Here is a 27,352-nt window from a genome sequence, read left to right on the forward strand (position 1 = left end):
AAAAACAGAAACCATTTATAGATTAAGATGGTGGTAGTCTGGGTGAATTTTTACCTTTTGTACTATGAAGCTACTAATTATGCAACTTTTTTCGAAAGTCTTATATATGTTATGAATGGTATATTTTATTGTAGCTGTTAAGATCTCCATATTCAAGGTAAATATGAACTTGGGTCATATAGGTTCCTAAGGGTAGGATTTCCTCAGTGTTCAGGAAGTTTTAAATAGCCAGCTGGAGTGATGTGCGCTCTGGGTGTTACTGGTAACCTGTCACTACACAAACTCTGTTGTTCAATCCCAGCTCTCTGGTTCTGGACCCAGGTTCTCAGCTGTCATTACTGCCAGCTCTAAGTTTAATCTGTCCGTAATGCTTGACAGTTGGAAAGGATTATAGCACACTTCTGGTCCAACCCCTTTATTTTCTAAGTGAGAGTGCTAAGCTTCAGAAAGAGGAGGGGGCTCCCTTGTGCAGGGAGCTGGATGTAGACTTGGAACCAGAACCCAGGTCTTCAGATTCCTAACTTTGTGCTCTTTTATTATCTCTCTGCAAAAGTAGTAAATTGGACTGTGGTTGCCTTCCTTCCAGGGATTGGTCTGTGTCCAGCTACTCTCCCTTTTGGAGCTGTTGAGATGGAATTTATGCTTACAACAAAATGGAAAAAGAAGTGGCAAATGTGTTCTCTTACATTAGCGTTTAGCACAGAGAAATGAAATCCATCATTTTGCTAATCCCAGAAATAACGATATATAAAGACATAGTGTATAATGACAGAGCTGTCCAAATTCTTCAGCATAATTTTTTTTTTATCAAGTACTGCTAATTTAATTCTGAAACCTGAGAATTAAGCAGTATGAGTTAGTTGTGATTTCCACTTCCTTTTCCTTTTGCTTCTTTCCCGGCTTATTCTGTATTCTAGACTGATTCAGCCATTGTTTTTATTATATGACTCCCTCCATCTCTCCAAAAGGAACCAATGGCGAGTCTTCACTACTGTATGTTACTGTGCAGAGTCAAGTCTGATTTAGTGGTGGTCCTTATCCTCTGGCCCCTTTTATCTTTTCAGGTATACATACTTTCTTTTCTTTTTTTTTTTTTAAAGATTTTATTTATTTATTCGACAGAGATAGAGACAGCCAGCGAGAGAGGGAACACAAGCAGGGGGAGTGGGAGAGGAAGAAGCAGGCTCATAGCGGAGGAGCCTGATGTGGGGCTCGATCCCATAACACCGGGATCACGCCCTGAGCCGAAGGCAGACGCTTAACCGCTATGCCACCCAGGCGCCCCATCAGGTATACATACTTTCTGCTGACCATTTCCTAAACTCATGGCTCATGTCATTTAGGTAGCCTGAACATTTTTTTCCTCCTGCTTTTTGTTTATCCAGCTTTTACTTGTCCCTTGTCTAAAACCTCCTAACTACTTTGCATGATTCTCCTCTTGTAGTTACAAAATAATTCTTTATTTCTCAGTTTGATTATAAAATGTTTAGAGAAAAAAAAAATTCAGTCAATGAAGAAAATCTCTCCCATCTCAAGTTCCTAGTTTTTCTAAGGTAACCACTGGTAGGTTTCTTTAGTAGCCTTCTCAGGCTTTTTGCATCAGGGTCACAAAATGGCTGCCATATCTCCAGGTATTACATGTGCATTCCAACAGTAAGTCAGGAAAGGGAGAAAAAAGGGTCTCATAAGACCAAACTGGCCTTTTTATTAAGAAAAGCAGAAGTTTGGGGAGCCTGGGTGGCTCAGTCTTTAAGCATCTGCCTTCGGCTCAGGGCGTGATCCCGGAGTTCTGGGATCGAGCCCCACGTCGGGCTCTTCTGCTGGGAGCCTGCTTCTTCCTCTCCCACTCCCCCTGCTTGTGTTCCCTCTCTCGCTGGCTGTCTCTCTCTCTGTCAAATAAATAAATAAAAAATCTTTAAAAAAGAAAGAAAGAAAGAAAAAGAAAGAAAGAAGAGCAAAAGCTTTCCTGGAAGTCCAAAGTAGACTTGTGTTTATGTCTCATTGGCCAGGCCTGTGTTCTCTGGCTACTCCTAGCTATAAGAAACTTTGGAATTGAGTATTTCGTTTTCCTAGCCCCTCTAGTGGAGTAATAGGGAGAAGGGAGTTGGGTGTGTGTTTTGAGTTAGCCATCAGCTCGTGTCTGCACCACACAAAATATTATTTCATACTGGATTTTTATAACAGTTTACTTTATAACAAGCCACTTTACTATAGTCTGTTGTTTTGAATAATTTTTCAGTTTTTTTTTTTTTTGGCTTCCCAGTGTGTTATTTTAAAATTAAGGAAAATTCTGCCTTTTCTATTTCAGTTGTTTTTTAATCTCATCAAGAAGCTTTCAGTTCCAAGTAATGGAGCTCATTTTAAACTCGTTTTGATTCTTTCCATTACTTGGAACTGAAAGTCCAAAGGTAGGGTGGGCTTCAGGGGCAGTGAGGTTCAAAGGTTCCTGGTGTTATCAGTTTCTGGCTTCATTTCCCAATGATTTTCTTGAATATGTGGCTTTGTCCTTGGGTCAGTCTCCTCTGTAGTCGCAGCATGGCTCCATCATGTGAGCCAGAGAAGACTGTCTCTTCCAGTAGCTCTCTTAGCTTCTTTCCAGAAAGCCTACAGCAAACATGTGCAAGGCATATTCTCATCCTTGAACCAACTCCTGTGATTTCCTGAAGCCTGTCCTTCATAAACCTAATTGGGTTTTCATCCACGTCTGTTTCTTTTATTGCTTTTTTTTCTTTTTTAAAAAGATTTTATTTATTTATTTGACAGAGAGAGACAGTGAGAGAGGGAGCACAAGCAGGGGGAAGGGCAGAGGGAGAAGTAGACTCCCCACTGAGCAGGGAGCCCGATGTGGGGCTCAGTCCCAGGACCCCGGGATCAGGACCTGAGCTGAAGGCAGACGCTTAATGACTGAGCCACCCAGGTGCCCCTCTTTTATTGCTTTTTATGTTGCATCCATTTCTGTCACAGCCTAATTTTTCTTTTCAGTTCCTTTCCTGAACTTTGCTACTTTCTTTTCATCACCTTGTGTGGTCATACTGTTTCTTAAAAATAAAGCTCTTACTTCAGAGGGCTAATGCCTTTTCTTCTTTTTTTTGGGTAAATCTCTTAGAGAAATACTGGTTTATAACTTTCAAAATTCTTGCAGCATAATTTACCTGGTGTGTTTTCTTGAACACCTTGTTACTTGTAATGTTTCTTTGCTTTTTTTTTTTTTTTTTAATTATTTTTTAAAAATAGGCTCCACGCCCAGCATGGAGCCCAATGCTGGGCTTGAACTCACGACCCTGAGATCCAGACCTGAGCTGAGATCAAGAGTCCCACGCTTAACCAACTGAGCCACCCAGGCATCCTTTCTTTGCTGCTTTTATCTTGCATCATTCGGTGATGGTTCCTTTCTCATTATTACTCAGTTTTAAATGGGGCTTGTTCTTTCTGGGGTAGCAGTTTGCTGGATGATGGGGAGTGGGGCGTATTTGGGGAGGGTGCTGGTGCTAGAGGCAGCTTGACTTTCAGTCTGTTGCCTCACAGCACTTTGTTACTGGCACTCTGTCCTGAGGGCATTTCTTCTCTCCAGCAGAGCAGGAATTTGGACTGGCCCACGAAGCCCTAATGCCCAGGTCCTTATTTAGTGTTTGAATAGATGAACAAGCAGGTATATGTATTCATTTTTGTGAGGACGTTTGTGTATGACAGTTTCGCTGTTTGGTCCCACAGCTGCCCTGATGAAACTGAATCGTACGATGGGCCGTTGTTGTTTGGTGCTCTGTGTTCTTTACTTTTTTTTTTTTTTTTTATGATTTATTTATTTATTTTAGAGAGAGAGAGAGAGAGCACGCCTGCAAGCGTGGGGCTGGGAGAGGGGCAGAGAGAGTCTTAAGCAGACTTCACCTGGGGCTTGATCTCACCACCCTGAGATCTCATGACGTGAACTGAAATCTAGAGTCAGGCGCCTAAGCGACTGAGCCACTCAGGCAACCTTGGAGTTCTGTGTTCTTGATCTAAAATGGAAACAAAGCTGAAATGAAAGTTCAGTTAACATAAAGCTTGAGTCTTAGGCTCTCAAAGTTTTTTTAATTTTTAGAACTAAATGTAAATGATTTTCACTGGCATTTCATATGCCCAGGTCCCCAAAGAGATAGATACATTTTTTAAACCTATAACATCATTCATACAAAAAAAAAAATCCTACTGGGATCGAGATATGCTGAAATGTGCAAGATGAGACTCAAATTTTGAAATAGGAATATTTCAGAATTTGAAGAACCAGTATACTTTATAGTACAAAAGAAATAATTTTCTTTTTTTTTTTAAGATTTTATTTATTTTTATTTGCCAGAGGGAGAGAGAGTGTACAAGCAGGGGGAGTTGCAGAGGGAGAGGGAGAAGCAGGCTCCCCGCGGAGCAGGGAGCCGGTGCGGGACTTGATCCCAGGACCCTGGGATCATGACCTGAGGCGAAGGCAGACGCTTAACCGACTGAGCCACCCAGGCGTCCCCAAAGGAAAGAATTTTCATAGTGAATAGAAATTCAATAGAAGGGAAAAGAATCTGGCATCTGTTGGGTACCTGCTGGTATGAGCACCGGTCTGTTTCAGAGTAAATAAGGGAAGAGGTTGGCTCTCAGGGAGTACTTGCGTCTGTACGGGAGATAAAACCATGCGGGATTATAACAGGCTGTATTCAATGCCATGATAGAAGGGGTGGCATCCCAGGAGAGTGATCGGTCTTTTGAGGGTGCTGGCATTATCCCCGTTTTTCAAAGATGGGGGGCTAGATCGGAGGCTTTACGTAATACACCTGCACTCACATAGCTACTCTGTGACAGAACCAGGGTTGGAACCTGCTTCTGACTAGCTCCCAGCCTCTAGGATTGCACATTTTAAATATTTCAATATTTTAAGATAGTTTTGCCCCGATTAATCCCTTCAAGTTCACTTAATGTGTCTATGGAAAACTCACGGAGCTCTATCAAATATTCTATTTTGTTTGTGTCTTAGGAAATACTGTTGGGAATGCCTTGAGTCTCAAACTTGCTTTGAAATTTTGTTCTTGTGAGGGCCTAGGCAAATGCCGCTTTCTTTATGAAGCCACACTTACGTCCCTTCAGAAAATAGGATCTCTACCCCTTTGTTTCCTATTGTCTGTTTGTAGTTCTCCTTGTTTGTCCTCTGGTATAAGCTCTTCAAGGACAGGGACCCTGTCTTCTAGACCAGCGGAGTGGTACTAGCATTAACGTGGTGCTGTGGCCATATTTTTATGGATGTCTTGCTTGCCATATGTCTAGGGCCCCAAAGACAAAGTAAACAGTACTTGGAGGCAGGAAGATTGTATCCGTGCTGGGTAGATTTTCACCTCTTCTGTGATCCTGGGCAGGATAAATTTGTACCTGAGGCTTGGAGGGTAGGGCTCAGGTGTATATGGGCAGTCTTGTTGGATGTGTCTGCTTCTGGGGCTCAGCAACACTCTTTTATCAACAACAGAAATTCTAGGTGTCTCTATGTAGTGTCTTCTAGCAACAGCCAAATAGCACTGTCTCAGGTCAGGTCTTGAAATATTTTCCCATTCATGTACTGAGTGCACGCAGTAGGCATTTCACTCCTTTATCACTGCGTATTAGGCAAGTTCTTCAGAGTCTCTTATCTTTTTGTTCCTTTTTAGCTAAGTGTTCGTTTATGAGTGAGAATTGAAGGCTTGATTTTTCTTTCATGAAGATGAGTGGGCCCCATGCCAGGTGAATAAAAAGAAAGGTCTAGAGAGAGTTCATGTATTCCTTTTCACTGTGGCCTTCCCAGTTTATTAAAATTGGCAGCTGGTTCTTTAATTAATCATGATATTAAAGCAACAAACACACTACAGTGCTCTGTCAGAAGGGGATTGGAAGGTTTGCTTAAACATGAGAAAGAAAGCTTCTTATTTACGTGTCAGCCTTCCAAAGGAAGATATATTGGTGTACCTTTCCTTGGTGGTTCCAGGCCAAACTAGAAGTGTTTTAGCCTGCTCTTTGGAAGCAGCTGTACTTTTAGAGTAGCTATAAATAAAATATGGCCATTTGGTTATTTGTGCGGAAAGTAGACGGCACTGAGTGTGCAGGTGCAAAGGTGTATTTTCTCATGTTTCTCCCTCTTTAAAACTTGTTTTACTGGGAAAACGGAGAAGAGAGAGCAGGAAGAATCATTTATTTTGATGCCATGTAAATTGGCATTACTACAACAAGGATCATAATTTTCTTCTTGGCAGCCTGTACCACAGGGCTGTTAGCACAGATATCCTGTAACAGGAGTCCTTGAACAGGAGAATTTCAAAGAACACGGATAGTCACTCAAAAGTAATAGGATTATGCGTGAAACTTTTTTTTAAATATTTTATTTATTTATTTGAGAGAGAGAGTGAGAAAGAGAGAGAGAGAACACCGGCCCCCCCCCCCCCCCCCCAGCAGAGAGCCTGACGTGGGGCTCAGTCCTGGGACTCCGGGATCATGACCCGAGCCGAAGGCAGACACTTAACCGACTGAGCCACCGAGGCACCCCTATACATGAAACTTTTATGGGTGAACTGGTTGGGCTCCTTAACCCTCTAGTAACTAGCTAGAACTAAGCTAAACCTAGAACTAAAGACAATCAAGAATTTTAGATCTTTTCATTCTTACTGAGCTGAAAAGCCAGATCCCCTCTAGGTAGCAGACGTCTTGCCTGCACGTTCTCCACAAGAAGTGTAGAACTTTTGATTACTTTAAGACCCCTTGCTGTTATTGTTGTTACTGTTAATTCAAACCATCAGGAAAATGAGCTAAACAATTTTCTTCATGCCCGTTGTTAAGGTAAAAATGTGTGTGTGTGTGTGTGTGTGTTTCTCTCTCTTTTTTTTTTTTTTGCCCTGGGAGGTACAGTGTGCTCTCTCTTTCCACATGCCTTCAGTCAGTAAAACCAAAGAAAAACCACCCATAAACCCAGCCAAAACAGCCCTCTCTAAATAATAAATATTGCTGTTTATTATATAAAACGTGAAATTCTGTCTTGAGATTGAAAATGAACATGGCAGCCTATGGTTGGGTAGGGGTGAGGGGTAAAACGGAAGGGAGGAATTATCTGGAGCCCTAGAATTTTAAGGCTGAGTCATGCACCATGGAGGTTGAAGAAAGGATGTTGTCTATTAAAGTGGGACTATGTATAGTACATTAGAAAGAGGAAATGAGGCTTGGGGAAATATGTTAGTAAATGTGGTGCATTTTGTGTGAAGTCAAGAGAATAAATCTGCTCTAGTATTAGATTCCGTTTTTATTTTTATTTTATTTTTTAAAAGATTGTATTTATTTATTTGAGTGAGAGACAGAAAGAGCACGGGGGGGGGGGGCGCGGACAGAGAGTGAGGGAGAAGCAGGCTCCCCGCTGAGCAGGGAGCCCAATGTGCGACTCCATCCTGGGATCCCCGGATCAGGACCTGAGCTGAAGGCAGATGCTTAACCTACTGAGCCACCCAGATGCCCCTAGACCCCTGTTTTTAATGCAGTCTACAGGATAGGCTTTTGTTTCATCTAAATAATGGATAAGTAGTCAATGTGATTTTTAAATATTTGACAACTTTTAGGATAAATATACTTAATTTAACTGAGCATGCCTCACGATCATATTTTTAAAATAAAAAAAAAAAACAAACGGTGTGCGGATGCCTTCGCAGGTCCACGGCCGTCTCAAATTACTTTTCCCTCCTCAGGACGCACAGAGGAGCTTTGCGGCGGGGCATTCCTGGACTCTCCTTGCAGAAGTCCGCAGAGGTCTAAGTAAGCGTAAGGAAACTGCCAACCGGCAAGAAGATGACCTTTGTTCCCGCGTTTTTATAGGTGTTTCCGTTTGAAGTTCTTTGGGAGTAGGGAGCGGGCAGGGCCGGCTCACTGTCTGAACAGGCTTCGCTTCTCCTCACGGGATACCAAGAAACTCCTCACCCGTGGGAAGAATGGCAGTAATACTTCCCTGCATTCGTACGTGCGTTGGAGGTTGTGCAGTGCCGTAATAGCCGTTGCTCTCTGGGTCCTGGACAGCCCTGGGTTATGGGCAAGGGAAGTTCTAGCATACGCCTTTTGCAGACAAGGAAATTAAGGCTGGGCGATGGAGAATTCCCTGGGGACCAGGAACCTGACTTTTCTGACTCCAAGTCCAGTGCTTTTTGATTTTTTAATTTTTATTACTGGAAAGCCAGTCTGAGATTGCAGAGTGGAAAAGGTAGGCTCATCATTGCTACCAGTTTCCAGTTTTACCTTGTTTTTCCTCCTTCGCCTCCCCATTCCTGACTTCCTCTGCGGATAGCCATGTTGCCCTATAGCCCTTCCTCCTTGGCTTAATCCTTAATTCTTTTTTTTTTTTTTTAAAGATTTTATTTATTTATTTGACAGAGAGAGAGACAGCCAGCGATAGAGGGAACACAAGCAGGGGGAGTGGGAGAGGGAGAAGCAGGCTCCCAGCGAGGGAACCCGATGTGGGGCTCGATCCCATAACATCAGGATCACGCCCTGAGCCGAAGGCAGACGCTTAATGACTGAGCCACCCAGGCACCCCCAAGTCCTTAATTCTTAGACCCTCTTCTCCCTTCCCTAGGGTCTCATTCCCTCCCCAGGGCTGTGGTTTACTGTTCTTGGGGCCACAGTAGTCCATGCTTCTCTGGGAGGCTGGAATGTCGCTAGTCTTCTAAGCCTGGTTAGAAACCTAGTTCTTTATTGATCAGCTACCAGGTGCCTGGCGTTGTGTAGGTGCTGGGGAAACAATGATAAGACTAGAAGGGAGATGGACATTAATCAGAGGAGCATACGAACGTGACCTTACAGCTGTCTGAGACCTCCTAGGGAAGGTTAATGGTGCTGTGAGTGCTACGGATTGACCGTCACCGGCCTTGACTAGACACACACACTGTGGAAATGCTGCTCTGCCCCTCCGGTGAACGCCCGCTCTCATTTCCGGGACCCCTCACACACGACATACCCTTACCCATGTGTGGAGAAGCAGAAAAGCCTGGTGTGTCCATTTCTAGTATTAAAACAGTTGAGTATTGGCAGTTACTGAATCTCTAGTTTTATTCTGGCTACTGAGTATCAGTGGTTGAAGAAGACAGGCTGAGAATGTGGGGATTCATTTGTTTTTTCCGTGGAAAGCAAGACGCAATGTGTAAATTCAAATGATGGGGTTCACAGTCCAACTTCCCAGTGGGAAGGAAGTTGAGCCTTGCCTAAGGTTGGCTCACGTCGCCCCCTAGTCCTGCCCAGGAGTAAGTCATTGGGATATCCTTGAACTCTGGAGAGTGTGGAAGGTAAGGGGTTTCCTCAGCCAGGTGCTTTACTAAATTCAGCTCAGTATCTACAGTGCAGAGCTCCTGAACCGCAAGGAGAGGGGCACGTGTGAAAATTACATAGGGAGCTATTTTCAAACTGTACCGAGTGCACTGTTTCATGGGCATAAATTCAAAATATATCTTTCTGGGCCCCACGGTCTCCACCCCAGATTTACTAAATCACCTTCTAGATACAGGGCCTGGGCGTCCATGGCTTTGTGTCTCCCGGGTGATTGTGATACGTGTCCAGGATTGAAACCTGCTCCTCTAGTTGATGGTGGCCCTAAGGCTGTGATGTCCTCACTAATGGAAGCATCATTGAAAACGCCCAAAGGATGATTGACAGGGCAATGTGTACAAATCCATCCTTGGAAAAATTTGATTGTGTGGTGAAAAGAATTTGATGATATTGACTGTTGTTTAACTTAATTGAATATTTGCAACAACAACCTTTTTATTCTACTTTGGACTGTAGTTGGGTGAAAAAAATAAAATCTGAACCATCCGCTTGCTTTATGAAGACTCTGTCTTCCCTCATGAGGGTTTAGGTCAGTAATCCAAGGAACTTTAAATGCCTGCTGCTAGAGGCACTGGGGCATATACAAAGGAAAAATAAGACACGATCTAGCTTCAAAGAGATCACAGTGTGGTGAGGAAGATGGATTTGTTTAAAAGTTTAAAGGTACGGTTCTTACAGGTGTGTCTTAATCTTAACATTGCAAATGATCTGGTTTTCATACCCAGTTAAAAAAAAATTTTTTTTTTTAAAGATTTTGCTTATTTATTCAACAGAGATAGAGACAGCCAGCGAGAGAGGGAACACAAGCAGGGGAGAGGAAGAAGCAGGCTCATAGCAGAAGAGCCTGATGTGGGGCTCGATCCCATAATGCCGGGATCACGCCCTGAGCCGAAGGCAGACGCTTAACCGCTGTGCCACCCAGGCGCCCCCCCCCCCAATTTTTTTTTTGGTAGAGATTTTATTAATTTATTTGAGAGAGAGAGTGTGCACACAAGTGGGGGGAGGGGCAGAAGGAGAAACAGACTCCTCACTGAGCAGAATCCCGGGATCCTGACCTGAGCTGGAGGCAGATGCTTAACAGACTGAGCCATGCATGTGCCCCTCATACTGTGTTTATTCTGTTGCTTTTGCAGATCTGATGTGAAACTTGTCCCTTGCAAGTTAATAATCCTTGTGGACTTTAAAAACTCCTCTTATTTTTAGTTACAAGTAAGACTTGGGTGTGGTGGAAAAGCACAGCTTCAGATGCAGAGCGGCCACTGTTGGTGTGAGTTTGTACAAGCCACTTAGCCTGGCTGGTATTTGTTTCCTCATCTGTAAAACCGTGATCGGCCCTGATAGCATTGTTGTGGGGATTAAAAAAGAAACCAGGTCTGTGAAAGAGCCTAACGCTATGCCGTGTACCGTTCCCAACACCTAGTACTGTCCTTTGTCTTTTATCCCTTCGTTTTTAGGGGGAAAGTAACATCTTGAGACAGTAGGAAATTGACCTCTTGAGTTGTACCAGCCACTGATTATATGGCTAAGGAGAAAAATTCTAATAATGGTTTGCTGAAACCAGGGTTTCTTGATAATGACATTGTTGCCATTTCGGTCTAGCTAGTTCTTCGTTGTGGGGGGCTGTCCTGTGTATTGTAGCACGTTTAGCATATTGCTGGCCTCCATCCGCTGCTAAATGCCAACAGCACCCCCAAGTTGTGACAACCAGCCATCACCAAATGTCCCCCAGATTGGGGGGAAGCAAAATTGCTCTGGTTGAGAGGCGGTGTCCTAGACTATTCCCCCTCTGTTCTGTGTGGCGGGTCCCGTCTCTTTGCTTCTTACAAGCATTTAGGAGTTTTACTGTTGTTGGTCAGAGAAGTACAAAGTAAAACCATGGTGTGGCTGCTCCGTGCTTATCAGAGTAGTGGGGCTGAGAAAGGTAGAGGAGTGTCGGCAAGGATGTGGAGCAACCTGAAATCCCATATGTTGCTGGCAGGACTCTGTAACTGGTGCCACTGCTTTGTTGTCATTATGTGTCAACTACAGTGGGAAAGATAAAAATGTAAAGCTGCAAAAAAATAAAGTCGGAGGACACACAATGTCTGATTTCAAGACTTACCAAAACAACAACAATAAAACCCAGCTATATGCTCATCAAAGACATGCATTAGAAGATTTGTAGCAGACATATTATGATCGCCTCCAAATAAAAGCTGCCTAAATGCCCAGCAACAGTAGGGCGATGGAATGCTATACAACCATGAAAAGGAATGATTTTTAAGCTACACTTAAAAATAAGGAAACCCTGGGTGCCTGGCTGGCTCAGTTGGTTGAGTATCCAGCTCTTGATTTGGACTCAGGTCATGATCTCAGGGTCATGAGATCGAGTCCCACGACGGGCTCCACCCTCAGCATAGAGTCTGCCTAAGATTCTCTTTCCCTCTCTCAGCCCCTCCCCCTGTTTGCATGTTCTCTCTCTCTCTACACTTGATCTTAGGCAAAAGGCTGAGAAGCGATTCTCTCTCTCTCAAATAAATAAAATCTTAAACAAAAATAAGGGTAATACTCATAAAGTTGAGTGGAAGAATCTAGTCACAGAAGAGTATATGACATATTATTCTGTTTCTGTGAAGTGGTCAAACTAGTTTATGCTGTGAAAGGTTAGGATATTAGTTACCCTATGGAACACAAGGCAGGGGAGCATTAAAATCCTCTTTTAAAATACCTGGTGTGGGGTCTGTTTTCTGGACAGGATCCTAGCTGGTTGAATGGGTGAATCTGGAGGTAGAAAAATGCTGCATACTGAAGTACCGTGAAGGCAGATCGAACTATTACTTGAAGATGGGCCAGACATTGGGACTGTTGGTGGTCTTAGCCCTTCAAATGTTCAGATGTTGGGGACTTTTCCTCCATTGGATTTCTTCTCTGATTTTTACCATGGAAGGCAGTTCTAGCCAGCCTTGAAGGAATACGTCTGTGGATGATTATGATTTGTGAGAATGTGAATATCAGAATAATATTTTATTTGTGAAGCTTCTTTGGATGGGATTTATTGAACCTAAGTTGTTTTTAGTAATGCAAACCTCTAAAATAAAAGTTTGTTTGCAACAAAAACATTTGTGTTGTCAAACATATAAGGTCCTAGTGGTAAAACTAATAAGGTATGGTGTTTTGCAAGTGATTTCTCCTTCCTTGGGAATGCTGATTGATTCAGTTCCTTCTCCCAGTACTGATTTATTCCAATTTAAGACAACAATCCTAAGATGGTAGCTAATTTATTATGGCGATCACTTGGTAATGTATGTAAATGTCAATTCACTATGTGGTACACCCGAAACCAATATAGTATTGTATATCCACTATGTTTCAAAATATATATAAAATATAAAACAGTACTTTATTATTATTATTTTTAAAGATTTTATTTATTCGACAGAGAGACATCCAGCGAGAGAGGGAACACAAGCAGGGGGAGTGGGAGAGGAAGAAGCAGGCTCTCAGCAGAGCCTGATGTGGGGCTCGATCCCAGGACTGCGGGATCACGCTCTGAGCTGAAGGCAGACACTTAACAACTGAGCCACCCAGGCGCCCCTAAAACAGTACTTTAAAATACAGTTTGTGGGGCGCCTGGGTGGCACAGCGGTTAAGCATCTGCCTTTGGCTCAGGGCGCGATCCCAGCGTTATGGGATCGAGCCCCACATCAGGCTCCTTCACTATGAGCCTGCTTCTTCCTCTCCCACTCCCCCTGCTTGTGTTCCCTCTCTCGCTGGCTGTCTCTATCTCTGTCAAATAAATAAATAAAATCTTAAAAATAAAATAAAATAAAATACAGTTTGTGTCTTAAATTCATGTTAATAAAGATTTCCTATTCAATCATTTGATAGTAATTAAGTAGGTTTTGTTAGTATTTTAATTTTTGCTAAGTTTAGTGATAGTTCAACTCTTTGTTAAAAAAATATTTGCTTTGGGGACCCACGCTGGGTGTGGAGCCTACTTAAAAAAAAGATATTTTCTGGGACTTTTAAAATCAAATAAAGTAAGAGGCTCGTTGAATTTGAAATATAATGTGTATCAGATGAAAATGGCCCAAATTGTGCTGTTTGCTTTCTCAAAATTGTTGCATTTTAAAGTCCACCCCTAGAGGGCGCTGTTGTATTGAAAGTTTAAATCTTTGAAGAACCATTTAAAAAAAATTTTTTTTAAAGTACATATATTTATGCTGAAATCCCACTATATTACAGTAAATAATCTAGTAATACTTAATAGAAGTCAGAAGTGTTTTGGGGAGCCTGGCTGGCTAAGTCTGTAGAGCATGTGACTCTTGATCTTGGGGCTGGAGTTTCGAGCCTCATGTTGGGTGTAGAGATTACTTAAAATCATTAAAAAAAAAAAAAAGAAAAGTTGAGAGTATTTTAACTTAGAAATGGGACTATTTTATAAACAAAAGTATTCGCTTTTGTGAAAAAGTTGACAAAATAGTGCGTATTTTTCATCATTCCACTGTGGGCAACTCCGAGTTAGCGAAATAAGCAATATTTTATTATATATTTGGGAATTCTTTCCTTGAAAGAAAATGCAGTTAACATAGGAAACCAGATAGATATGTAGGTTCACCTCATTGATACTTGAGGCATTTGAAAATTGTTTTGTGTTGGTATCTTATTTAATTCAAGCTATGTTGTTGAAGACCTACTGTGTGCAAAAGTCTTTATAAACTGGTGGGGAAGAGAGATATAAATTATCTCATAGACTCCCTTATTTTAGAATTAAGTGCAGTATATCTAAAATACGGTGGAATTATACAGATTAATCCTAGCTAATGGGGTTCTTGGAGAAGTTGGGGTTTCAGCTAGGCCTATATGGGCCCACAAAACTTTGTATTCTAAACAATATTTAACAGGAAAGAAAGTTTGGTTTCTTAAGTCTTCTTTCTTGACACTCAGTCTAGGTGTTCATTTAATCCCTTTTTTGTGCTTTCCTTCTTACAATGCTTGTCTTAGTAATTAATATAATTAGATAAAAAAGGGAAAGTGCCTTACCCAAGGAAATATACAAGCAGCATCATCGTTACTCTTGCTGTTCATATTATACTGAGGAATGTACCCATAAATGGCAGTGGATTCTAGAGATGCTCTTAAATATTTTTATACAGCCAACTTCTTGTTCAACGGAGACTTTAGGTCAAGGTGTAGTCAAACTTTCTTTCTTTGGTTAGGTCTGTCTTGATTATTATTCGTATATCAAATTAAAGTGATTTAAAAAGAATAAATGTGTGGTAAAGAGAAAACTGTAAAATAAAAGCATTAGCTAAGTATCTAGCTTTCTTAGAATCCTGGGGAAAAGAGAGAAGTTGAATCCACTAGAGGAACTGAATCGCACAGTAGGGTTATTTATATTTCCCAGTGCCTTTGAAGAGATTATTGTTAGACTTAATGTTAAAATAGTCCCTTCTCAGAGTGCCTGGGTGGTTTAGTCGGTTAAGCATCCGACTCTTGATTTCAACTCAGGTCATGATCTCAGGGTTGTGAGATCAAGCCCAGCGTTGGAGAAAGGGATTCTCTCTCTCCCTCTGCCCATCCCCACCTCTCTTAATTAATAAATGAAGTAAAATAAAATATTCCCTTCTCCATTCATACATCCCAATGTTTATAGCAGCATTATCCACCATAGCCGAATTATGGAAGCAGCCCAAGTATCCATGAACTGATGCATGGATAGAGAAGATGTGGTATGTATATACAATGGAATGTTATTCTGCCATTAAAAGAATAAAATCTTGCCATTTGCGACACCATGGATGGAGCTAGAGAGTATTATACTAAGCAAAATCAGTCAGAGAAAGACAAATACCATATGATTTCACTCATATGTGGAATTTAAGAAACAAAACAAACAAGCAAAGGGGGGAAAAGAGAGAGGAGCAAACCAAGAAACAAACTCTTAACTACAGAGAACACACTGATGGTTAGCAGAGGGGGTGGGGTGGGGGGTTGGGTGACGTAGGTGATGGGGATTAAGGAGGGCACCCGGTGATGTATGGAAGTGTTGAATCACTATATTGTACACCTGAAACTAATATTACACTGTGAGTTGACTAATTGGAATTTAAGTTTTTAACTTAAAAAAAATCTAATTAAAAAAAATTTTTCCTTCCCTGCATATGCTCCAATGAGAGCATTTTGTTTTTAAAAAAGAGTCTGGAGGGTGAATTTGATCTTCTGGCTTTTATTAAGCAGCTCACGGTTTTGGTGGTTCTATTCTAAACTGGTAGTCAACTCTAGCAAATTGAACAATTTAACCTAGTAATCAGCCTGGGCTTCTGTCGTCGTTATTCCACAGAGATGCTGAGATACCGCTACAGTGAACATGCGTGGAGCACTTTTCGTGTCAGTGGGGAGCTTTATGCCAAGCACTGAAGCTCCGTTTTCTTGTTCTCCAGAAGAAAGAGAGGTCTTGGGGAATCGATACTAATACGTGAAATAATTAGTAAACAATAGAAGATGGAAAGCATGCGCATACGAGTCTACCTGCTCTGAAAGTTTGAAGTACAGGGAGCTTCTCTTTTGCCCCTTTAGGACGTGTTCAAATAAACAGCGTAAACATCTTTGAATCTTACAAAGGCCTAAATACATGTTTGGAATCTTTAGTTAAATCTAAATCAAAAGGATATATTTTGGTGTTTAAAGATAAGATACATATGATCCATTGCTCATACCTTACCAGGGTGTATTTTCTCACTATGTGCCTGCTTTTTAGTACGAGGGGAACCTCCTTCACCCTCACCTTGATTATACATGGAATATACTCTGTAGGTTAATTAGAAATACAGAAAAATGCCAGAAATGCCCACCACTCAAAGATAGGCGCTGTCATTTTGGTATTCTTTACAGTCTTTTTAGTACATGTGTGTACTTTCTTCCTATATGTGTGTACGTACTCATTAATATAGAAGCAAACTGGTGTGTAGTGACGTATTACTTTTACATCCTATTTTGATCGTATTCAGTTAACATATGTGCACTATTATCATACAGATCATAGTATAGCCTTTCCTCATGTCTTACTATTTTTGGAGGAATTATAATAGCTGCATAATATTCTGTCATTAATATACTGCAGCTTTTGTTGTTGGTTTTTAGAGAGCTACAGACAGCTGAGCGGGAGGCGGGAGGAGAGGGGCAGAGGGAGAGGGGGGGAGAGAATCTTAAGCAGGCTCCACGCTCATCAGCACAGAGCCCGACATGGGGCTCCATCTCATGACCCGGAGATCATGACCTGAGCTAAAATCAGGAGTCAGATGCTTAACCGACTGAGCCACCCAGGTGCCCCAATATACTGCGGTTTTAATGAAGTCTCTTTGGACTTTTAGGTTTTCAAGGTTTCAGCATTATAAATAAAAGGATGGTAAGCATCTTTATGTAACTCTTTGATCAAACCTTGGTATTTCCTTAACAGAGTTCTAGAAGTAGAGTCTGGTGCAAGGAAGGGAATACGAACGTCCCCCCAACCCTGCCCAATACGTACATTTTCAGCAGTACAGGTAGCTTGATATAAATGCCAGACTGCTTCTTAGGAAGGCCTGATCTGTTCTCACTTCACTAGCAGTGAACACAAATTCTGCTAGGATCGCACCTCACCAGCACTTTTAATAAGATAGAAAAGTCTTTGTTGTTGTCATTGTTATTAACTTGGCCGATGTAAAATCACTTAATTTTTAAAAATTTGTGTATCATTTTTTCCCTTTTTAAAAAGGGTTTTATTTATTTGAGAGAGAGCACGAGTGAGCGGGGTGAGGGGCAGAGGGAAAAGCAGGCCCCCCCCAGCAGGGAACCCCACGCGGGGCTCCCTCCTGGGACCCTGGGATCACGACCAAAGTGGAGGGCAGACGCTTAGCTGAGTTGGCGCCCCAAAATTTGTATTTCTTTATTAATAAAGTTAAATAGTTTTTCAAAAATGTAGTAGCCATTCTTTTCTTCTATTCTTTGCTCATTTAAAAAATACTTAGATTCTTTTGTTTCTTTCTATTTTTAAATGTTCTTTATATACCAAAAACATTTATCCTTCATCGACCATAATATATGTTACAAATATATTCTTCTGTTTTGTTGTTTTACTTGGTTTTGTGGTTTTCAGATGTACAAAAACCTAAAACTTGTATTTTCAGTCAAATTCTTCAATATTTTCCTCTGTAATTTCTTTCTTTAAGGTTTTTTTTTCAGTCTTAGAAAATGTTTCCCTGTTCCAAATTAGATAATCTGAACATATTCTTACAGTTTTTAAAGTTTTCCAGTAAAAGCTTTATTGCATTATCTGTATCACGCTAATTATTCTGTACGCAATTCCACCCCTAAAACATTTTTTGCTTTATGTTTTAAATATCTGATAACTCAATTTCTTCATTGTTTAAAAAAAAAAGTAGACCTTCCTACCTGATTTTTTTTTACAACTGTCTTTCCAATTTCCTTAAAAACAATCCTGTTGGTACTTCAATTATGAATATATTATTAGCCTGTGAATGAACTTGAGAAGCGTTGACATTTTCCAGTATTCAGATTTGTAAAATGAGTACACTGATTGTAACCTGAATCGCGTTCAGAATCCAGATGAATGTTCCTCAAATGTGAGGACTTGGTGGGTCCCAAAAGATACTGACAGAAACCAGTTTGTAAAACGCGAGATCACCCAGTGTGTGCTGGGGCAGGAGATTGGATCGAGAATCTACCTGTGAGATGTTTTAATCTTATTGATTTTATCCAACAAATATTCACCGATGGCCCTACCGTGTGGCAGGCTTCTGCCAGACCGACCTTGAAGAAGCCATAGTCCTTGCTCTTCAAGTCTAGATGCGGTTAGGATTGAAGTGTGTCTGGAAACATGACAGCCAAGAGCAGGGAGCAAAGAGGTGGAAGGACGGGGGTCCCACAGGTCGAGAGAGGCGTATGCCAGGTCGTGAGGGAAGAATGGGTATTTGCCGGGTAGACGGGCTGGAAAAGTCTTGCACGAAGAGAGAGCATGTGCACTCCCGAGTGAAATAATGTGGTGTTAAAGTGTGTGCTTCAGTGTGCTTTTGAAGCATGAGGTAAAAGATGCGAGGAGATGGGATGGAAAGCCCAGGGCCTGGAGGGAGCTCACCGCATTGCAGTCCGCCTTCGTAGAGCCAGCCCGGCACAGGGTTGCTCACGCTGCCTGGGGAGGGTGCGGGAGCCAGGGTTTTGTGTTTTGTTTTTTTCCTGCCAGCCTTTGTTGTAGATTGATACTCGGTCACTACAAACATGAAAAAATAAACCCTCATTTTCTTAAATTAAGATTTAAGAGACGTTAAATTGCTCTGTCAAGCTGCTATAAAAGTTTTGAAATGTTCACTGTCCATTTCTGCTATCTGTCTCTTATGGATAGTAGCAACCAGTTCTTGAAGCCCTCTGTGGACCAGTCGTGAGTGGCACCACACTAGCTTCCCAGATGAGTGGGAAAGATGTGCCTGGGTGCTGGGAATTTTGCCACAGGTGGTTGTAGATGCAAGTCAAAGTACACCCCTGGGACTGTCCATACAAATGATTGCCACTCAGAGGCTGAGAGCGGCGTTGTAAGTGACACAGCATCATTTAGGGGAAGTTACTGAGTACTCGTACCTTGACAACTGTGTTGTTTGAATCTAGTTGAATCTATTTATTTATTTATTTTAAAGATTTTATTTATCTGGGAGAGAAAGAGAGCATGAGCAAGGGGAGGTGCTGAGGGAGAAGCAGACTCCCCGCTGAGCAGGGACACTCCCCCCCCCCCCAAGTGGGGCTCCATCCCAGGACCCTGAGGTCATGACCTGACCTGTTGACTGAGCCACCCAGGCGCCCCTAAGTCACTATATTTTAAACGTAGAAAACTCTCCTCCTCAAATAAGTGTATAAAATGAAGTATCTTAAAGAAGGTATTTTTTTTACCTCTTAAAGCAATGGTTTTCAACCTTGACTGCGTATTAGAATCACCTCAGACTCTTTAAAAATGATCCTGGGTCCCACCTCCTCAGGTTAGTTTGATGCCACCCCAGTATCAGGATTTTTTAAAAAGTCCACATTGATTCTAATGTGCAGCCAACTTTCTCCCATAGGGGACATGCTAATGACTCATCACGTTTCCTGATTGAGACCTTATGTCAAAGAACAGTGCAGTAATTGTACTCTAAAACTATCATTTGAATTTGAACGCGGTGCTTAAAGATATTAAGATTGTTTGAAATGCAATAATCTACTGTATCATAGAAGCCATTAGAGCTTCTTCTGACCCTCCTTGCCAAATACCATTATTTTAATTATAATTGATGGCATATATATCTTTCAGTATAGCTTATTCAGTATCTAGAATATGTAACCTAGTGTTAATAAGTACCCTTATAAATTAAAGCTTGTGAAGTCTTGATTTTTCTGTTGTCTGCTTCACCTGCTGCTATCCAGTGATGGCAGTAGTATTGGGTGTTGTATTAATCTCCTAATAAGATATGATTAGAACAACTTGCCATGAACGTCTGTCATCCAAAGTGCAACTATTGCTGGATTTTAAAAATTGAATCCCTTGAAATTATTTATTCAGCTCTTAGAGTATTAAAATTTCAGGTCTTTGTCTGCACTATGACACTCCTTGATATTTTCTAAATCTCCAAATAGCATACATTAATATCAATATACAAACACTTCCTGTGGTGAATTATTAGTCTATGGTGCCAAAAGCTAGCTACAGCCTGCAAAGATAAAACGATTACCCCCCCCACCCCTGCCCCCGCCCTTGTTTGCTGGTGTGCTCTTCTTGTGCTAAAGGCTCTGAACATTCAGTGATGTACTCATTCAATAAACAGCTTTTGGGTGCCTACTTGTGCTAGATACTGGAGATACGAAGTTTAAGGCTCTTAAAGGAACAGTATAGGAACAGCATAACAGCATACTGCTAGCCACTAATACATAGATGGAACAGCTTTCATATGTGCAGAATGAAAATAATTTTATTCACACCCCATCATTTCATTTTTTTTTAAAGCTTTATTTATTTATTTATTTGACACAGAGAGAGAGAGAGAGCGCCAGCGAGAGAGGGAACACAAGCAGGGGGAGTGGGAGAGGAAGAAGCAGGCTCATAGCGGAGGAGCCTGACGTGGGGCTCGATCCCAGAACTCCGGGATCACGCCCTGAGCCGAAGGCAGACACTCAACCGCTGTGCCACCCAGGCGCCCCCACACCCCGTGATTTCAAATAGCTGTTTGGTTTTGGATATACTAGTCTTTACTTGCTTAAACCTCTCTCTTTCTTTTAAACTTCTTTTTCTCTCTTTCCTTGTTTTTTTTTGGAAAGTTATTAGGGGAAAAAAAATACCCTAAAAGTAGTTCTACCTACTATTTTGGGGTCCTGGGCCAGTCATTTAATCCCTCTGAGTCTCAGTTTCCTCTGCTGTAAGAAGATGATACCATCTCTGCGCTGTTCCTGCGAGCTGTTGTGAGGATTATGAGAGAAGTTATATGTAACATTACCATCAAAATTTGTAATACACAGTTCCAGTATAAATGGACATTATAAAACAATTTTTAAAAGAAAGAAGAAACCTTACATAGATGTGTGGTATATGTACCACAGCAAAAAACAGCGTGGGTTTCTGAACCCTGACAGTGGAGATACACCAAAGTTAAATTCTATGGAAGTTTGCTTCCATGATGGATTTTTTACTTTTTACTCGGCTCCTGAAAAAGAAACTTCCTGGGTTTTCTTTCTCCTCCTACGGTTCTGCAGTGGCAGGGCTGTTTCCCGTCAAGAGCAGCTCCGCCACGGCCCCTCTGTACAGACTCTCCACCTCCTCTTTCTCTTTCTTTCAAACACTTAATACATTTAGAGGCTGATCTTGTGCAGAAAATATCCCTGACATTTGAAGAGCTCCAGGGATTCAGTGAGCATGCTCCGTGCCCCCTCCCGCTGGGAAGAGGAAGCTCGTTTACATACGAGTCATACCGAGCATAGCCCGCATGTCAGCGCAGTTAACTTGCAGCGGGCTGTGAGGAAAGCGAGCGTGGCTTTGTCCTAGGAAATGTGCTTCGTGTTTTGCTTTTTCACTCCTTTTTTATTTCGAAGAAAGACTCGTAAAGACTTCTGAAACGGTTTTTAAGTGCTCGGCTGAGGATACAAAACATACACCGTCTACAAAGAAACCCTTGAAGGGTTTTTGTGTGCGTTTGATTTTTTGTGCGTGGTGGTTTTTTTTTCTTTTTTTCTTTTCTTTTCTTTTTTTTACTTTTACATACTTGGTTTTGATCATCTGAGGCTGGGCCTCACGGTCTTTGTGAAGTTTGAGAAGAGCCAGGAGCTACTCAGTAATAATTGATTTTTTGAAACGTACTCTTTTGGGGCGAAAGCAAAGAGCTGGTTTTCTGTGCGAGCCCAATAAATGCTATTTATGAAGATGGACCTGTTGAACTACCAGTACTTGGACAAGATGAACAACAATATCGGCATTCTGTGCTACGAAGGTAGAGGCTCCGTTCTAGAATTTGCTCTTCTCTTGCTTTTGTCAAGGCCACTCCTCCTCTAGGGTTCTGAATGCCTTCTGTGTATTTTGTTCTCTTTCTTGGGATTTCAGGGTGCTTTGAAAGGCGAGTGTTTATTATGTACTATTTTCAATACAAAGTTTGTTGTTTGTATCTTAGCCTTCAGGGTTACAGTGGGGGAGGGAAGGCAGTGAAACATAAACTGCTTAAAGTTTCCTTTTTGCTTGCAACATATTAACTCTTGAAATGTTTAACTCATGATAATACGATTATTTTTTATTTCTGTTGGTGTTCTCTTTAGAGGAAGAACTTCTAGGACCAGGAAAAGTTAAATGTGTTGTTTCCCCCCCACCCCTGCTTTGATACTTATTTTAAACATGCACTATCTAGAGTATTCATGTTGTATTCCAATCAGTGCTTGGGATTTTCATGTGGAGGGGAATAGAAAGTTACAGTGAGTTTTTGTTTTCAGGAGCGATTGTCCCAAACAATGAAGAATTTTTCTATTCAGTTTGGGGGACTGGAAGGGCACCCATGTCACAAAGCACAGGCTGGTCTTTGTCTGATTTCCCATTTCCTGTACAGCTCTGAGAGAGTTCTGACATTGAAGGATGTTCCCTCCACACTCCGGTCCCTTGTGGAAGTGATTGCACAACATACCAACCAGAAAGCTAAATTGAAAGAAAGAAAGAAAGAAACCTACTCTGAATTCTTACTGTTTATTACCTCCTGCTACACCATGAGGTGTTTCCCCACTGCCTTGTAGTGTTTCAAACTCTGTTAGTAGTAAGAAGAGAAAAAGCGATTTCTTAATCTGTTGGAACATTATCTACGTGCGATTTGAAAAAGTGGTAATGGCCTGGGTTTGAGTGGCCGGACAGGCATCTCCGGGGGAATTCAGCTTGGCAGGAGGAGTGTTTTTTGTTGTAACCACATACAAATTGAGGAGGAGACATCTCCTTTCTGATTCAGTAGGAACAGTTTCCATGTTTTCTCTTAATAGTGAACTGAACATTTCTTTTGAAAAAGAAAACATTGAAGAAACTTATGTTTTTCATCTAAAATTTCGAGCCTGTTGCCTAATCAATTGAAAACTTACCCTTTCCCCTTCAAGGAAATTAAATCTCATTCATACTGTTTTTTATTTAACTCTGGATAAGGATCTCATACTTAAGATTTGTTTTAAAAAAAGGTGTGTATTTTTAACTGCTGCTTGTTCCACTAATGAGAATTATGGTGGATGGCTTTCTTTGAATCTGCTGCTTTAAGTATCATCTTGCTTCTGAAGTCACTCTTTAAAAGGCAGACTTCTTCAGAATGGTGGAAGCAGCAAGTGACTGGGCTTGTTTCTTGTGAAATTAACATACTGCAGTTTTAAAAACTTTTCTTTTTTCGGTGATCAAGAAATCACAGACTTTTAAGGCAATATCTGTTGGCTTGTCTTTGTCATTGTGTAATATGATATTTTCAAAACAAAACAAAAACGTAATGATCAGCCTAAGAGGAATAGACGGATTGGAAGGAAATTGATACCACATTACTTTTTTATGTCTCCAGTTGGGGGGGGGGTGAGGAAAAGCTTATGGAAAGCTAATTCAGGTTGATTTGTTGTACTGTAGTCTGTAAGATACTCAAGAGTAGTCTGCTTGCAGTCTCCCTCTTTATTTGGAAGGAAGAAACTTTGATTTTGAAAGTTGAATAGATCTGTAGGATGATTTGCTATAGTCTGTTTGGTTTAAACATCTGCTGCTATTTTCCTTACTATGAAAGTTAACATTATTTTAACACCAAAATAAATACACAGGAAATGAAGAAAAGCACAGCAAAACTTGAGTAGTGTTTTTAGTGGGTTGTTTATGCCCTGGTGGTTTTCTTAGTATAAACACTGCACACATCTGCTCTGAACTCAAAAGGGTGTTGTGAGGATGGGCATAAATCTCAGATGGGAATTTTTTGGGGTAAGAAAAGTTGGAAGCATTACTATTCCTTTAAATCCAATACTTTGGAAGTATTCATATGAAACATAGCAGCTCACCAGCATTCCAGGGAAGTTATTTGGAAAATGGAATGTACAGTTGGTAGGCAGCACTTGATTTCACTTAGTGCAGAAGCGGGTTTAATTTAATTTTTTAAAAATATTTTTATTTATTTATTTGACAGAGAGAGAGAGGGAGAGAGAGCATGAGGCAGGAGGAGAGGCAGAAGGAGAGGGAGAAGTGGACTCCTTGCTGAACAGGGAGCCTGACGTGGGGCTCGATCCAGGAACCCTGGGATCATGACCTGAGCTGAAAGCAGCCCCTTAATGACTGAGCCACCCAGGCACCCCTCAAGCAGGTTTTACATCTCTTAAGAATAAGGGACAATTTAATTTTCTGAAGTTTTAGTTTTAACAATTAAGATGTTGATGGTTATTCTTATTCTCCAGGTTAGTTATACCATATTCCCTAGTTGTATTGTTCACACCTCTACTCTGCAAAATAAACATGTGCCCGCGCTGTCATTCTTCAGCCTTGGCAAAAGAATAGATCTTTTTTAGCCAATTATCTCTTAGCATGCAAGGCCTTCCTAAAGTCCTACATTTCGAGTGACTCTAAATGGCTCATATATGGACTCTGCTTGGTGACTGCTCTCTGGCACCTTTCACCATAATAGTCTGTAAGCATAACTGAAAAAGAAAATAAAGGAAAAAAAATAACTGCAAATAGGTTTGGGGTGGGACCTATTGGGTAGGAGAAGGAGAAGATTGGCAAAGGGCAGGAAGAATCTCAGTTTGGCTAATTTCTGGAAACCAATTACCTTCATTGGTAATGAGCAAATTAGCTGAATTCTGCTTGGGTTAATGAGTCTGTTCAAAAACCTTATGGTTTGTTACCATAACCCTCAACAGGTAACCAGCTAATCATTCATGACCCTACTAAATGTTCAATTTATACCCACTTGAACCCCAGTTTTGCCTCTGTCTCCATGAGAAGGTCATAGGCCAGCCTCAGCCTTCGTTTTTTTCCCTGTGAACTCCTGAGAATACTCCACTAGTAGACAGAAAGTCTCCTGAAGGCAGGGCATTCTGTCCTGGTCACCACTGTATCCTGGAGTCCTGGCATGCTGCCTGATTTGGCTCCCAGGAAGTGGCTGACTCAAAAAAAACACCCCCCCCCAAAAAAAAAAAACCCCAGGAAATCTCTCCAGTGGCAATGTAGTCACTACTGTATAATTTAGTACTTCATTATATATATCTCGTATTCTCTAATTATCTAATTATTGCAGAGCTGTACAGGGCCTTAGATATATCTTCGACATTTGACTTTTTTTTTTTTTTTTTTTGCCAGGGAAACCGAGGCCCAGAGAGGTAAATTTTCTGTTCAGATTTATTCAGAAAGTCTGTAGCAGAAAGGAATTGTTGTGAGGACTCAGTGGTTTTGATTAGGCTCTGATTTTTCTGTGGCATTACTGCCTCTCCACAATCATTTTATGTCTTGTCTCCTTAATTATTAACTCCTCGATGATAGGGACTATGCTCGGTTTTGGGGACCCTCCCAGCACGGGGGTGACATCTTAGATTACAGTGCACAGTGAGCCTGTCCTGGAGTCCTCATTGCTCTGAACCTAAGTTCCCAGGCTGTTGTGATGTCAGGAAAGAGAATAATGAGGACTCTAGGTGACCAGCCTTGTTGGAATTTGTTCTTGCTGCTCCGGCACTTAGGTTTGCTTTACTTCTTTTCTGATTGTGCAGAGGAGGAGGCCCTGTGTAATGCCAGTTCACAAAGAGTGTTTTCCCAAGGGAGCAGAGAACTGGTTAGACCATTGATTTTTCTCAAGATGGCTGACGGTTATATTTACATAATTACGTGGTGCTGAAAACATAGGTCCTAATAAATGTGCTCATGGTTGGCCGTGGCTTTAAGCTGCTGTTAGTGATACTTTAATTATGGGTTAAGAGCCATTAGTGTGTAATTTGGTAGAAGAATTCTCCCCTTTTAATTTAATAGTGCGATTTATATTGGGAGAAAGTAAGAATAAATTGCATATTGTGATCATCTGAAAGCTTAAGAAGAGAGTATCTTAAGTTCCTCACATTTTGAGCTGCTCATTGTTTTAGAACATAATTATCACTTATTTCATCACAGGCTACACTTAAATTAATTTTCTGGAATTGAAAGGAAAATGCACACGAGTTGTTGAGGGAGACTCTGCCAGAGTTACTAGCAAGGTTGGGTGACGGATTTCTTTTGTTTTCTTCCAGTCTAACTGGCAGCAGTTCAGTGTTCTTTGTCTAATGAGTTCAGAGGCATCAGGAAACTTAGAGCGTTGGGTACTATTAAGGTGAAAAGGCCACAGAGCAGAGCCATTTGAACCCTCCTCTGTTCCCCAGCCCTGCATATCAAGTGACCAGCTCTTGATCCAGGGGTGTATTCTGAAGCAGAACATCTGCAACTGTTTTGCTGTGGAAATTCATTTTACTTTAGCATTTTATTTGCAGGAGAGGGTCAGGAGTGAGGAGAGAGAGGGGGAGAGGGTGGGAGAGGGACAGGAGAGAGAGGTGAAGGGGATGGGATGGGGGAGAGGGGAAGAGAGGGGGAGGGGAGGGAAGGGGGTAGGTTGAGAGGAGCTTGATTAGTAAAACATGCCCAGGTGAGCCCAAGAGATCTTCTGCAAGAGATCTGGCCAGTTTGTATTTCTTCTAATTACAGTTTGTGAAGGGAAGGTGTGATTATATCCTCCTTCCTTCCAGCTCCCCGCCCTTGTTTCTCTACCCTCCTCTGGAAGGATTATTTTACTTGGCTGTTTCTCTCTTGGAGACTACACATGGCTTTGTTTTGGAAGGCAGATTTCTCTTCCTTCCTTCCTTCCTCCTTCCCTTCCCTATTGTCTGCATGGCCTATTCCTAGGGTGTTGGGATTTATTGCTGTAAAGATTTTTTTAAACACTCCATAAGATACAAAAAATTCCCCCGCAGCGTGTAAGAAGATTCAAAACCTCTCAGTATAGCCTCGTTCCGCCCAATTGTGAGGATGTTGCAGCAAACTTGGTTTTGTCTGAAGAAATTAGATCCAGACTTAGCACTTCTGCATGTATACAAATATATAAAACCAGTGTCACCAGGGATTGTTTCTGGCTCTATCTGTTTTATCTCTGTATCTGAACATTGGTTCAGTGACTGTTTATATTAAGTGGTAGCTTTGTATTGCATATTGAGCTCATTGGAAGTATTCTCTAGCCTGGCTCATCCACAGCAGCAGTTTGTCCTACAAAATAGTCCCTCTTCCTCGTGATTTTTTTTTTTTTTTTTAAGATTTTATTTTTAAGTAATCTCTACACCCAAGGTGGGGCTTGAACTCACCACCCCGAAATCAAGAGCCGCGTGCTCCACCGACTGAGCCAGCCAGGCGCCCGACCTCTCTTTTCTTTCTTAGTGAACTCATGTATCAGTCACCACCCCCCCCAAAGAAACCTCAACCGTGGACACTTAATTTTAAAAGCACAGTCTGAAAGTGATTTTACTTTCTCCATTTGTTCTCTCTTTGCCT

The 27,352-nt window shown here is 41.4% G+C and overlaps 1 protein-coding gene across 4 annotated transcripts in view; it reads left to right on the forward strand.

The window, feature by feature from the left end:
• Positions 1 to 27,352, forward strand: part of VGLL4 (vestigial like family member 4) — a 157,158-nt gene that overhangs the window by 52,485 nt on the left and 77,321 nt on the right. Inside the window, exon 1 of one of the 4 annotated variants that reach the window (XM_040628445.1) lies at positions 21,269 to 21,809. The exons of 2 other annotated variants lie outside the window; for them this stretch is intronic. In XM_040628445.1, coding sequence (XP_040484379.1) covers positions 21,728 to 21,809 — 82 coding nt within the window. In that variant the 5' untranslated portion in view covers positions 21,269 to 21,727. Of the gene's footprint in view, positions 1 to 21,268; positions 21,810 to 27,352 lie in introns of those variants that run through there. One more of the 4 variants, XM_008697874.2, reaches the window with a different exon arrangement.

Source organism: Ursus maritimus, unplaced genomic scaffold, assembly GCF_017311325.1.
Source record: "Ursus maritimus isolate PB19 unplaced genomic scaffold, ASM1731132v1 scaffold_14, whole genome shotgun sequence".
NCBI lineage: Eukaryota > Metazoa > Chordata > Mammalia > Carnivora > Ursidae > Ursus > Ursus maritimus.